General features: G+C 46.3%; 1 protein-coding gene across 1 annotated transcript in view; it reads right to left on the bottom strand.

Annotated features, from left to right (window-relative positions):
* Positions 1–6036: 6036 nt before the first annotated feature.
* The window catches only part of KISS1R (KISS1 receptor), a 45153-nt gene continuing 38795 nt past the window's right edge, over positions 6037–12394 (bottom strand). Inside the window, exon 5 of the mRNA XM_030219324.1 lies at positions 6037–6671. Coding sequence (XP_030075184.1) covers positions 6315–6671 — 357 coding nt within the window. The 3' untranslated portion in view covers positions 6037–6314. The remainder of the gene's footprint in view (positions 6672–12394) is intronic.

Genomic DNA, 12394 nt, shown 5'->3' on the forward strand with positions numbered 1-12394 from the left:
AGGAAGGGGATTGGCATCTTTTGACCCATGCACAAATCCAGGGGAGACCAGAGCCAGTGCAAGCATATTAGGTACCCTAGGCAAACCTTCAGGATTAACCTTGGGGCTATATCTCTCTTTTGCTACCTGTGTGGGGAACACCTGTTTTAGCATGGAATGTTGCCACTATTTGGATTTCTGCCAGGTACTTGTGACTTGGATTGGCCACTGTTGAAAATAGGATACTGGGCTAGATGAACCATTGTTCTGACTCAGTATGGCTATTCTTATGTTCTTTGGTCCCCACCCCCAAATAACCATGATCACCCCAACACCACCCCTCCCAGAATAATCTGGCTAAATGGGCTATTTGAAAACTGCCCACCCTCCTTCAGGTGAAAGTACAGTAGAACGCCAATTATCTGGACTAGCCTCTGCAGAGGGTGGTACGGATAATCATATATCTGGGTAATTAGACATATCAAAATTTTCTAATGCAATCAGAGCATGGCATATTGAACATTAGTTTTATGTTCATAAATAAGTTGGCAGAAAAAAATACAACATACAATACAGTCCTGTAATTGTAGTATATACAATACTGTATTTATAATTAAAAGGGAAATACTATGCAATACTGTATTTAAAAGTAAAGTACAGTGCAGTACATATGTAATTATTGTACACTAAAAAAGGAAGTAGTTCTTAATTGCTTCAATGTGGATTTTCGTTTCTCAGCTGCAAGATCACATAGTGGGGCATAATTGAACAAGACGCCCAAGTTTTCCTGAGGGTGTCCTCGCAGGATGTCCCCGCGAAGATGGGCGGCCATCTTTCGTTTCGATAATACGGTCGGGGATGCCCAAATCTCAACATTTAGGTCGACCTTAGAGATGGTCGTCCCTAGATTGCGGCGATAATGAGAACTGAGGACGCCCATCTCAGAAACAACCAAATGCAAACCATTTGGTCGTGGGAGGAGCCAGCATTCGTAGTGCACTGGTCCCCTTCACATGCCAGGACACCAACCGGGCACCCTAGTGGACTTCAGAAAGAGCTCCCAGGTGCATAGCTCCCTTACCTTGTGTGCTGAGCCCCCAACCCCCCCAAACCCACTCCCCACAACTGTACACCACTACCATAGCCCTTAGGGATGAAGGGGGGGGGGGTACAGTGGGTTTGTGGTGGGTTTTGGAGGGCTCACATTTAGCACCACAAGTTCAACAGGTGGGGGGGGGGGGGGGGATGGGCCTGGATCCACCTGCCTGAAGTGCACTGCAGTACCCAATAAAACTGCTTCGGGGACCTGCATACTGCTGCCATGGAGTTGGGTATGATATTTGAGGCTGGTATAGAGGCTGGAAAAAATATTTAAAAATTTTATTTTAGGGTGGGAGGGGGTTAGTGACCACTGGGGGAGTAGGGGAAGGTTATCCCTGATTCCCTCCGGTGGCCATCTGGTCATTTAGGGCACATTTTTGTGGCTTGGTCGTAAAAAAAAAAAGGACAAAGTAAAGTCGGCCAAGTGTTCATCAGGGACGACCTTCTTTTTTCCATTGTCGTCCGAGGATGCCCATGTGTTAAGCACGCCCCAATCCTGCCTTCGCTATGCTTCCGACATGCCCCCAGGAACTTTGGTCTTCGATTGTGCCGATTTGGGCAACCCTGGGAGAAGGACGCCCATCTCCCGATTTGTGTCGAAAGATGGGCGCCCTTCTCTTTTGAAAATAAGCCTGAACGTCTTTTCAGACATAGGAGCTGGATTAAACTGCTTTCTTCCTGCTTTTCTAGCCAAGCCATTGCTATTTTGAAACATTCAAAGGCTTCTGCATGTGTTGGTCCCACATCAGCATTAACCTGGTGATCTTCATCAGTTTCTGATTCTTCGTGTTCCTTGCTGATTTCAGGATTTTATCATGATCTGATACCCTGGATCATTTGCATCACTACATATCCATTCACTGACATTCTCAACATCACAATCAGAGCAACGAGGAACCTGTAGAAGATCTTTGGCAATATTTTCAAGGACATCATCATCTTCTCCCTCTTTGTGTCATTCTGATTTGTTTAGAATTATGTGTTTTTCAGGGTTTGGTTTTTAACCTGATTCCAAGCATCAGCAACCATATAGGAACAATCTTTTATGTTCAATTCTCTTATGAATTGGATCATGCCACATTCAGTTTCTATGTCAGCCAAAATAAGTTTTTTAGAAGTTGTTTCCTGTAAAGTCGTTTCAATGAAACAATAACTCCTTGATCCATTGGCTGCATCACAGATGTCACATTTGGTGGCCAAAAAAGGACTTTGAATCTACCTTCCTCTCACTCTAGGCTTTCTGATGTAGGATGTGATGGTGCATTGTCCAACAGTAAAATCACATCTCCATCTGTTTCTGTATGAAGCTGAAATCTTTTACCTCAGGTATAAAGCAAGTGTCGTACCAGTACCTTGCAACTCATCCAGGCTTTTTTTTTTTTGGCTTCTGGACAACAGCAGAAGGTTATGTATGTTTTTGAATGCATGAGGATTTTTAGATTTACCAGTCAACAATAACTCCAACTTATGACTACCAGTTGCGTTTCCCCCAACCAACAGTGCGACACGTTCTTTAGACAACTTGAATCCAGGAGCAGATTACTCCTTGAGACTAACCAGTGATTTACTGGGGAGCGATTTCCAATGGTCATAGTTCTTGATAAGGTCACTAAACTGACCAAGAAAGTCATTACCTGCTGGCAAATTTACAGAAAGTTTTTCACCATGGATTTCAATTTGTCTTTTTCTGTGGCGATGTTTGAAATTTCAAAACGATACAGTGCTGGCTTTGAAGTCTGAATCTCCCTGAAGCTGCAAAAACATAGCCTTATCGGCTAATAGTGAGGCACCAAAGATACAAAGCTTTATCTAACTTTTCAATAGGTGACCTTTTCATGGTTTTTCTAGAACTCCCTTCCTCTTTTTCAAAAACCGAGACATAGTTTACAATAGTATCATTTTGTCTTTTTAAGTCAGATATTGTTGATGTTCCTACACCATATTCTTCTGCCAAATTTTTCCCCGACACTCCCTTTCTTAATTTCTGCACGATATCAAATTTCTCTTTTAATGATAAAACGTGCCTTTTCATTTTGTTTTCATTTTTTCTGCTGTGTATGAATTAGGAAAGGGCAGGGCTTTTCTCTGCCGCGTTCCTCCAAGCTGAAAGAGCAAGGCTGTTTCTTCTGCTGCATCCCCACAAGCTGAAAGAACAAGGCTGTTTTCTGTGCCACATCCCCACAAGCAGGGCAGGCCCAAGGCAAGATGCCACCTGAGGCGGAGCTAGGATGCCGCCCCCCAGGTCGAGATGCTACCCCCCTGTCCGAGATGCTGCTCCCCACCCCATGCCAAGATGCTGTCCCCCTTCCTACCTCCAGCTCATTCATGGTATTTACCTCGTCACTTTCCAAACCCGGCAGCGGTAGCGATTTCCATAGGCTGTCCTGCCGCCAGCACCCACCTCTTCCCTTTATTGTGGCTGCCTGAACCTCTGACAAAACAGGAAGTTACATCAAAGAGGCGGCCGCAGTAAAGGGAAGAGGCAGGTGCCAGTGGTAGGGCAGCATATGGGAATCACTGCCACTGCTGGGTTTGGAAAACGACGAGGTAAACGCCTGCGAAGGGGGAGATGCCGCTCTCCAAGGAGTGGGGAGATGCCGCTCCTGAAGAGTGCCGCCTGAGGCCCCTGCTTCAGGTGGCCTAATGGTTGGGCTGTCCCTGCCCGCAAGCTGAAAGAGCAAGGCTGTTTTCTCTGTCGCATCCAGGCTAAAAGGGCTTTTTTCTGCTGCATATGAGTCAGGAAAGGGCCGGAAAAGGAAAGGGCAGGGTTTTTCTCTGCTGCATTCCCGCTCCCATTCACATCATTTCCTGCAGCAGACTGTATGGACTGCAAGGATTGGCTTGGAAGGTACATTCTGTCAGGTGGATAATTGGACAGCCAGATGATCAGCGTTCAGATAATCAGCATTCTACTGTACCTCTTGTTTCTCTGAATTTGAATGTTTGTCTGCAGCTGCTCTTTGGCGCCCTCCAAAGGTTGCTTCCCTACATGACCGCCTAATGGTTCGGCTGGCCCTGGGGGAGAATGACACACATAAAGAATGAAACTGCCACTTAATTCAGAATAACTCACAGCCTAAGAGCTCTCAGCCCAGAACATCTGTGTGATCTCTGCTTCTGATATTAAGAAGCAGAGTTTTGCTCTCATCCAGTAAGAGATCTTTTACAGATCTATTGTTTTCATTTTCTGCCACTATGATTACATTTTAATTTCTAGGTGTTCTGTTTAATATATGCAGGGGTTTGATTATGCCTTTGCTGGAAATTTCAGGTAACGAAAATGCTAATTACATTAATATGTATACACAAACATTCATTTCATTAACATAACTATGTGATAGAATTAGAGGAGCATCACTAACGTGTAATAGAAATGTTTCATGTCTTCTGATTAATTATAGTGGCCTGGCAAAGCAGTAATTTAAAACAGAAAAATTGCCATCAGTAAATAGAGGATGTTTGTGGACTGCTGTTGTCAGATCCTGACACTGCAACCATCTAAAGAAAACCTGTTTTAAAGTCTGAGAATAGGAAGCTTCTCTTTATGAATTAGTAGCTAGGAAATCTCTGCAAATGCCTTCCGCCACTGTTCAGAGTCCCAGGCTCCACTCCACACAGCACTGCCAGATACTAACAGGCTTCAACTAGGGCAGGTGTTACTGGTGAATTTAGAGCCAGGTCATGAAGGTTAGGGAGGAAGAAATCCAGAAATATCCCTCCATTGGCAGATTGTTCTCTCTGCTGGGGCACCTCTGTGCAACAACTGTATCTGCACACCAGGTATTTTCTATTGCTCTGGGAAGGATATTATGACCAGCACAAGCCAGTGTGACAGGGCACAGTTCAGCAAGGCACCTCTCTGACCAGTACCTCCCCATCTTGTGCATTCAGAGGAACTTTAGATGCCACCAGCCCTCATCTTGAGAGCATCTGCTGCTGACTGTTTTCACTATGTTATCACTCTGGGGTCTCTAGTCTTTACTTCTGTCCATTGCGTTTTTTCTAGCGAAAAAGGTGTCAGTACTCAAATGCTAGGTCACCCTTCAGGGATGGGGTGATCACTGAGGGACCCACCCCACAACAGCCAGGCCCCCTGCAACCAGTCACAGAATCTATGACAAGGCAGAATTAGTGTGTAGAGCCTGAGCTCTTTCATTAAAACTTAGGGACCACGGGTCAATTTTAGCAGACAATGGAAAAGGTGCCGATACTCAGTACCCCCAAGTACCCCCTCAAAAAAAGCCATGCTTTTGTCATACAAACACCATTTGTTTCTGTAGCTAAACAAATAGATCCCAAAAGTACTGCTCCAGTCTGTTAATTCCACTGAACTGGGGGACAAAAATGAGAATTTCTTCAAGCTGAACTGATGAGTTGACTTCTTTGAGAGTATCGTGTGCAAGGCACATACATCTCTTCCTTCTGTGGACCTAGGGATCCCCAAACCCAATCACAGCTCCCCGTCTCCATCAGGACTGCATGGGATCTAGTCAAGGTCTGTCCCAGTCAGTGAAACGGGACCTTTTCAAAGCCTGTTCCAGCACTACACCTGCATATCCCACTCTCTCTGCTCCCATTTCTCCTGCCAACTTGGTTCCAAGGACTGGAGCGCCCCCTCCCCCCCCTGGGTTAGGTCTAGCCACCTTTTGTTTTAAACCAACATTTTATACACCCAACTGTTATGTCATACTCAGGGCTTTTTTTTGAGGGGGTACTTGGGGGTACTGAGTACTGGCACCTTTTTCATTGTCTGTTAAAATTGACCCATGGTCCCCAAGATTAACCTCTACACACCAATTGTGCCTTGTCATAGATTCTGTGACTGGTTGCAGGGGGCCTGGCTATTGTGGGGTGGGTCCCTCAGTGATTACCCCACCCCTGAAGGGTGGCCAGGCATTTGAGTACCGGCACCTTTTTTTATAGAAAAAAACGCACTGGTCATACTTCTTCCTCCATTTCAAAGCCCTTTTGTCATGTACGCAGCAGGTAAATGAACAACTCAGTGATTTATCATCCATTCTATGTCTGGATCTCCTGCTATCCCTCATATAAAGTAACTTATTCAGGAGATAAAATCCTCTCTTTCTTATTTTAAAAAATATAAACCATCCTCTCCCCACTCCCACCCCTCAGTCAGATTTGGATGCAGAAATAATACACAAAGGACATGGCAGAGACAAACTGGTGGTTGGGGGCCTGTAGTTTTCTCTTTTCCCCTTTTGCTGACAAGCTCCCTATGTGCCGGAGGAGACAAAGTGCATCTCAGTATTGAGGTTGGCGCTAGCAGCATTGGTGTTCCCCACTCTCTGCTTGAAGATGAAGGGGAAAGCTTTCTTGAAGGCTTTCCTGAAGTTGGCACCCATGAAGGCATAGACAATAGGGTTGATAGAGGAGTTGGTGTAGGACATGCAGTGTGCCCAAATTTTCACCTTGTAGGTATAATAGTTGCGCTGGACACTGGGGCTGAATGCTTGGATGAGGATGTAGAGCTGCATGGGGCCCCAGCAGATAGTGAAGAGAAGGACTATCACTGCCACCATCCGTGAGATCTTGGTGCGCATGGCCTCTGAGCGTTCAGCCAGGAGCTGCACCTGCAGTACAAGGGTGTAATAAAAAGGATTTTGGAGATTGCTTTTCAACTCTATCTGCCTAGACTAACAACTGCACTTGGGGTCTGTATTGTTGATTAGAAGTAATTCTGTTTAAAAATGATTGTTTAACTTTGATTGTGTGAAACTAAGTTGGAATGCAGAAGATAAGACCCAGCTCTAATTAATTTGGTATGTGAAGAGGAGGATGGTGCTTGTTTTCGAAGTTCAGACTGGCCACCTGGACTTGGAAACATGTGACCACATTCCCACAGTATGGCTTGTTTACCTATTCTCAAGCATTCTGTAATTTTCCTTGGCTCTGAAAATAAGCTTTAGCTTAATAAAAAGGGGGGCTTGTTGCAGCAGAGTTTTGAGGCTCATCTGTGGGTGGATGCATCGTGCAGAAAAGACTTGTTCCTGGTCATAAGGAGACTTCGGGCTTTCGCTGCAACGGGCCTCCCGGCTGATGAGATAAGGGCCAGAAATTCCTGACCAGTGATGTTGTATGTATAGTGTATTATTGCTTCTTTTCCTGGTCTAAGAACTCTTAGCATTGCTTAGATGCAGAGACCAGTGATGTAACGATTGTTTATAGATAGGTATTGTTTCTTTTTAGTTATATAGCTTAATCATTGTATATATCTTAATCATTGTAGATTTTTAGCACCTCTAATAAAGGTCTCATTTACCTAATACGAATCCAAAAGAATCCACAGTAATTATTGAGTAGTCTGTGTCAGTGAAGCAGGCTGTAAATCCATAGCAGTACAAAGGGAAAGAAAGATAGCAGGTGTACTGAAGTCCCACTGCTTATCCCTTCTGGATTTCTCTGCAAAGGGCTACTACACAGTTGCTAATCTTTCATACCATATGTATGTGTGTTTGTGAGTATGTATGCCTGTGTGTGTGTGTGTGTGTGTGTGTATGTGTTTGTGTCTTGATTTTGGGTGGGCACAAACCCCTCCTGTTCTCTGCGCCCCCATTAAATATTTGAGCTGACAGGGATCGCCAAGCCCCACCAGCTGAAGATGTCCACAAAGGCACTTTTTAGCACATACGCAAGAACTGAGTACGCTCTGGGCACCGGAATCAGGGGTGCCTTACTAAAGCTGCTGGATGGAGTTCAGCATGCCTTTGCAGAAGCCTTCAGATAGCGGGGCTTGAAGAGTCCCATTGGCTGCAACAAGAGTGCACTACTACTGGGTGGGCCTGAGCCCAAAGTGTGTGGGCCCACACCAACCCAGGTCCACGTGTGACTATGCCACAGCTATGTATATGTATGCATATGTGTGTATGTGTGTGCGCATTCATGGGTGTGCATGTATGTGTATGCATATATGTATGTGTGTATATGTGTGGGTGTGAGTGTGTATGTGTCTCTGTGTTCTGTGTAACAGGATATTTGTGTGTGTGTGTGTCTATTTATTACTGTGTTCCTGGGTGACTGGCTATTTGTCTGTGGATCTGTGTGACTGCGTGTGTTTGTCCATATGTTTATGTATGTGAATGTGTTTCTGTTGTTGTGTGTGGATTTTTTTGTGCATGTGTAACTATCACGCTTATTTTCGAAGAGAAGGACGCCCATCTTTCGACACAAATCGGGAGATGGGCATTCTTCTCGCAAGGTCGTCCAAATTGGCATAATCGAAATCTGATTTTTTGACACCCTCGACTGCGTTCTGTCGCGGGGATGACCAAAGTTTACGGGGGCGTGTTGGCAGGGTAGCGAAGGTGGGACTGGGGCGTGATTAGGAGATGGTCGTCCTCGGCCGATAATAGAAAAAAGATAGAAAAAGAAAGGCGTCCCTGACGAGCACTTGGCCGACTTTACTTGGTCCATTTTTTTTCATGACAAAGCCTCAAAAAGGTGCCCCAACTGACCAGATGACCACCGAAGGGAATCAGGGATGACCTCCCCTTATCCCCCAGTGGTCACTAACCCCCTCCCACCATAAAAAACAAAGTTTAAGGGGGGTTTGGACAGATTCCTGAAGGAAAAGTCCATTGAACATTATTAAATATATATATATATATATATATATTTTTTTTTTTTTGGGGGGTGGGGGGTTGCCGGGTTCTTGAAGCCTGGATTGGCCGCTGTCGGAGACAGGGTGCTGGGCTTGATGGACCCTTGGTCTTCTCCCAGTATGGCAGTGCTTATCCTGCTTATAATCGAACGAGAAAAACGCCCAAGTTCCGACCTAAATTGGGAGATGGACGTTTATCTCACAAAAACGAATAACGCGGTACAATCGAAAGCCGAACTTGGACGTTTTCAACTGCACTCCATTGCGGAAGCGTACAAAGTTGGCGGGGGCATGTCGGAGGCATGGTGAAGGCGGGACTGGGGCATGGTTATCACCCGAACAGAGATGGGCGCCTTTCGCCGATAATGGAAAAAAAGTATGCGTTTGTAGCTAGAATTTAGGGCACTTTTCCTGGACCCTGTTTTTTCACGAATAAGGCCCCAAAAGGTGCCCTAAATGACCAGATTACCCCCAGAGGGAATCGGGGATGACCTCCTCTGCCTCCCCCAGTGGTCACTAACCCCCTCCCACCACAAAAAATGATGTTTCACAACTTTTTATTTTCACTCTCAAATGTCATACCCACCTCCCTGGCAGCAGTATGCAGGTCCCTGGAGCAGTTGTTAGGGGGTGCAGTGGACTTCAGGCAGGTGGACCCAGGCCCATCCCCCCCTACCTGTTACAATTGTGCTGCTTAATGCTTAGTCGTCCAACCCCCCAAACCCATTGTACCCACATGTAGGTGCCCCCCTTCACCCCTTAGGGCTATAGTAATGGTGTAGACTTGTGGGCAGTGGGTTTTGAGGGGGATTTGGGGGGCTCAACACACAAGGGAAGGGTGCTATGCACCTGAGAGCTCTTTTACCTTTTTTGTTGTTTTTGTAAAAGTGCCCCCTAGGGTGCCCGGTTGGTGTCCTGGCATGTGAGGGGGACCAGTGCACTACGAATCCTGGCCCCTCCCACGAACAAATGCCTTGGATTTATTCGTTTTTGAGCTGGGCGCTTTCATTTTCCATGATCGCTGAAAAACAAAAACGCCCAGCTCACAAATTGTCGAATAAAACATGGACGTCTATTTTTTTCGAAAATACGGTTCGGTCCGCCCCTTCACGGACCCGTTCTCGGAGATAAACGCCCATGGAGATAGACGTTTTCGTTCGATTATGCCCCTCCACGTGTACTTTTTTGCCAGCCTGACATGCCATACTCAGGTCCATCGCAGCAGTATACAGGTCCCTGGAGCAGTTGTAGTGGGTGCAGTGTACTTCAGTTAGGCGGACCTGGGGGGGGGGGGGAAGTCCACTGCAGTGCCCCCTAGGGTGCCCGGTTGGTGTCCTGGCATGTGAGGGGGACCAGTGCACTACGAATGCTGGCTCCTCCCACGACTAAATAGTTTGCATGTGGTTGTTTCTGAGATGGGCATCCTCGGTTTCCATTATCGCCGAAAATCGGGGACGACCATCTCTAGTGTAGGGACGACCTAAATGTCAAGATTTGGGCGTCCCCGAATGTATTATCGAAATGAAAGATGGATGTCCATCTTGTTTCGATAATACGCATTGCCCCGCCCCTTCGCGGCACTATCCTTAGAGTTGGGCGCCCTTAGAGAAGACCGTCCCCGTTCGAAAATGCCCCTCCACGTGTGTGTCCATATGTTTATGTATGTGAATGTGTCTCTGTTCTTGTGTAACAGGATATTTGTGTGTGTGTCTCTGTGACTGTGTTCCTGTATGACTGGCTATTTGTCTGTAGATCTGTATTTCTGTGTAGTTGTTTGTGTGTGTATGTTTGTTTATGTGTGTCTGGTTTGTGTGTGTCAGAATATTTATGTGTGCGTGTGTGTATGTGTCTGTGTTCTTGTGTGACAGGAAATGTGTGTGTTTGTGTTTCAGTTTGTGTCGCTGGGTCTATGTCTTTGGTGACTAGATATTTGCCTGTGGATATGTGTTTCTGTGTGACTGGATTATTGTATATGTGTGTCTGTATCTCAGTGATGTAGGTATGGGGGCCACGGGGACCTGGCCCCCCCAAATTGGCTCTGGGGACCCCGGTTTGGCTGGCAGGGGTCCCCAACCCCCACCAGCTGAAGTGTTTGTCTGTGCCGTGCTATCTCGTTTTGCCTGGAATTTGTTGCCAGAGAATGTGGTAAAGGCGGTTAGCATAGCAGAGTTTTAAAAAGTTTTGGATGGCTTCCTAAAGGAAAAATCCATAGACTGTTATTAAATGGACTTGGGGAAAATCCACTATTTCTGGGATAAGCAGTATCAAATGTTTTGTACATTTTTGGGATCTTGCCAGGTATTTGTGACCTGGATTGGCCACTGTTGGAAACAGGATGCTGGGCTTGATGGACCTTTGGTCTTTCCCAGTATGGAAATACGTATGTACTTATGCCTCTTCTGTTTTCAGTGGCGCCGTGCATGTTCTCATTTCAGTGAAACTGAGTATGCTCACGCATGCTCAGTTTCATTAAAACAAGCGTGCAGGGCACACTAAAAACAGGAGAGGCAATACGAGACCAGTGCGGGACAGACCAATGCTTCAGCTGGCGGGGGTTGGCGACCCCCCGCCGACCTAGGTACTTTCGCAGTGGCGGCGTCGGGGGGGGGGGTCGGAAACGGCTTCGGGGGGGGGGGGTGTCAGGGAGGTTGGCTAAAATGATCCCACTCACCTTGGGCTCTGGCCCCCCCTCCCATTGAGGTATGGCTATGCTCCTGCTGTATCTGTGTCTCTCTTCTTGTGTGACTGGATGTATGTGACTGCTTTATTGAACAATGGCCGAAACACAGCTGTGTCGAGTCCCTTTCTCCATGCTATCCATTGATAAATAAAGTTTATTTTTTAATTTCAACAACCAAGTGTGGACGCCTTACACATTTTTTTATATATACTTGGATTTTTTTTTAGTTCTTTCATTATTATTTTTTTATATTTTTTTATTTTTTATTTTTTTCTTATTTTGTCTTTTTTCTTTTGTTGGTCCTCTTCGCTGTTTTGTTTGTTGCTATTTTTTGCAAAGACTGGTTTCTTCTGTTTTTTACGCTGCTTAGGGTTACCATACATCTGGTTTTACCTGAACATGTCCTTTTTGAGGACACTGCCGGGCATTCGGTCGGGTTTTGCCAGCCTGCCCATTTGTATGGATTTGCGGACAAATGTGCAGGCTTGTGGGCGAACGGGCAGGCAGACCTCAGGGTGTCCTATCCTTCCCTCCCCTCCTTTATCTTATTGTAGTGCCCTGTGGTTTAGTGGTCTCTTTGGGGCAGAAAAGAGCCCCCTCTTTCCTGCCTGGTGCAGTTGCAGACCTGTCTTGCAAGGTCACTGCTTGAACTCTTGGCAGTCATTTTGAAGTGGTGCCAGGAGCAAGACAGGTCTACAGCCATGCCGGGCTCTTTCCTGCCCCAAAGAGTCCACTAGACCACCAGGACACTCCAATAAGGTACAGGAGGAGAGGGGAGGGGTAGTGAATGGAGTCATGTGGATGGAGGGAGGCTGGAAAATTGGGGAGGGAATATACATGGGGGAGAGAGGGGGAATCTGGCTTTCTTTGGGGGGGGGGTCAAAGTGACAAGGGACGGGGCTGAGGTGTGACAGGAGGCAGGGCTGGGTGTGACATGGGTGGGGAAGGGGTATGATAGGGGCGAGGTGTGACAGGGGCAGGGCGTGTGTCCTCTTTTTTCTTTGGGCAAATATAGT

Source organism: Microcaecilia unicolor, chromosome 11, assembly GCF_901765095.1.
Source record: "Microcaecilia unicolor chromosome 11, aMicUni1.1, whole genome shotgun sequence".
Taxonomy (NCBI): domain Eukaryota; kingdom Metazoa; phylum Chordata; class Amphibia; order Gymnophiona; family Siphonopidae; genus Microcaecilia; species Microcaecilia unicolor.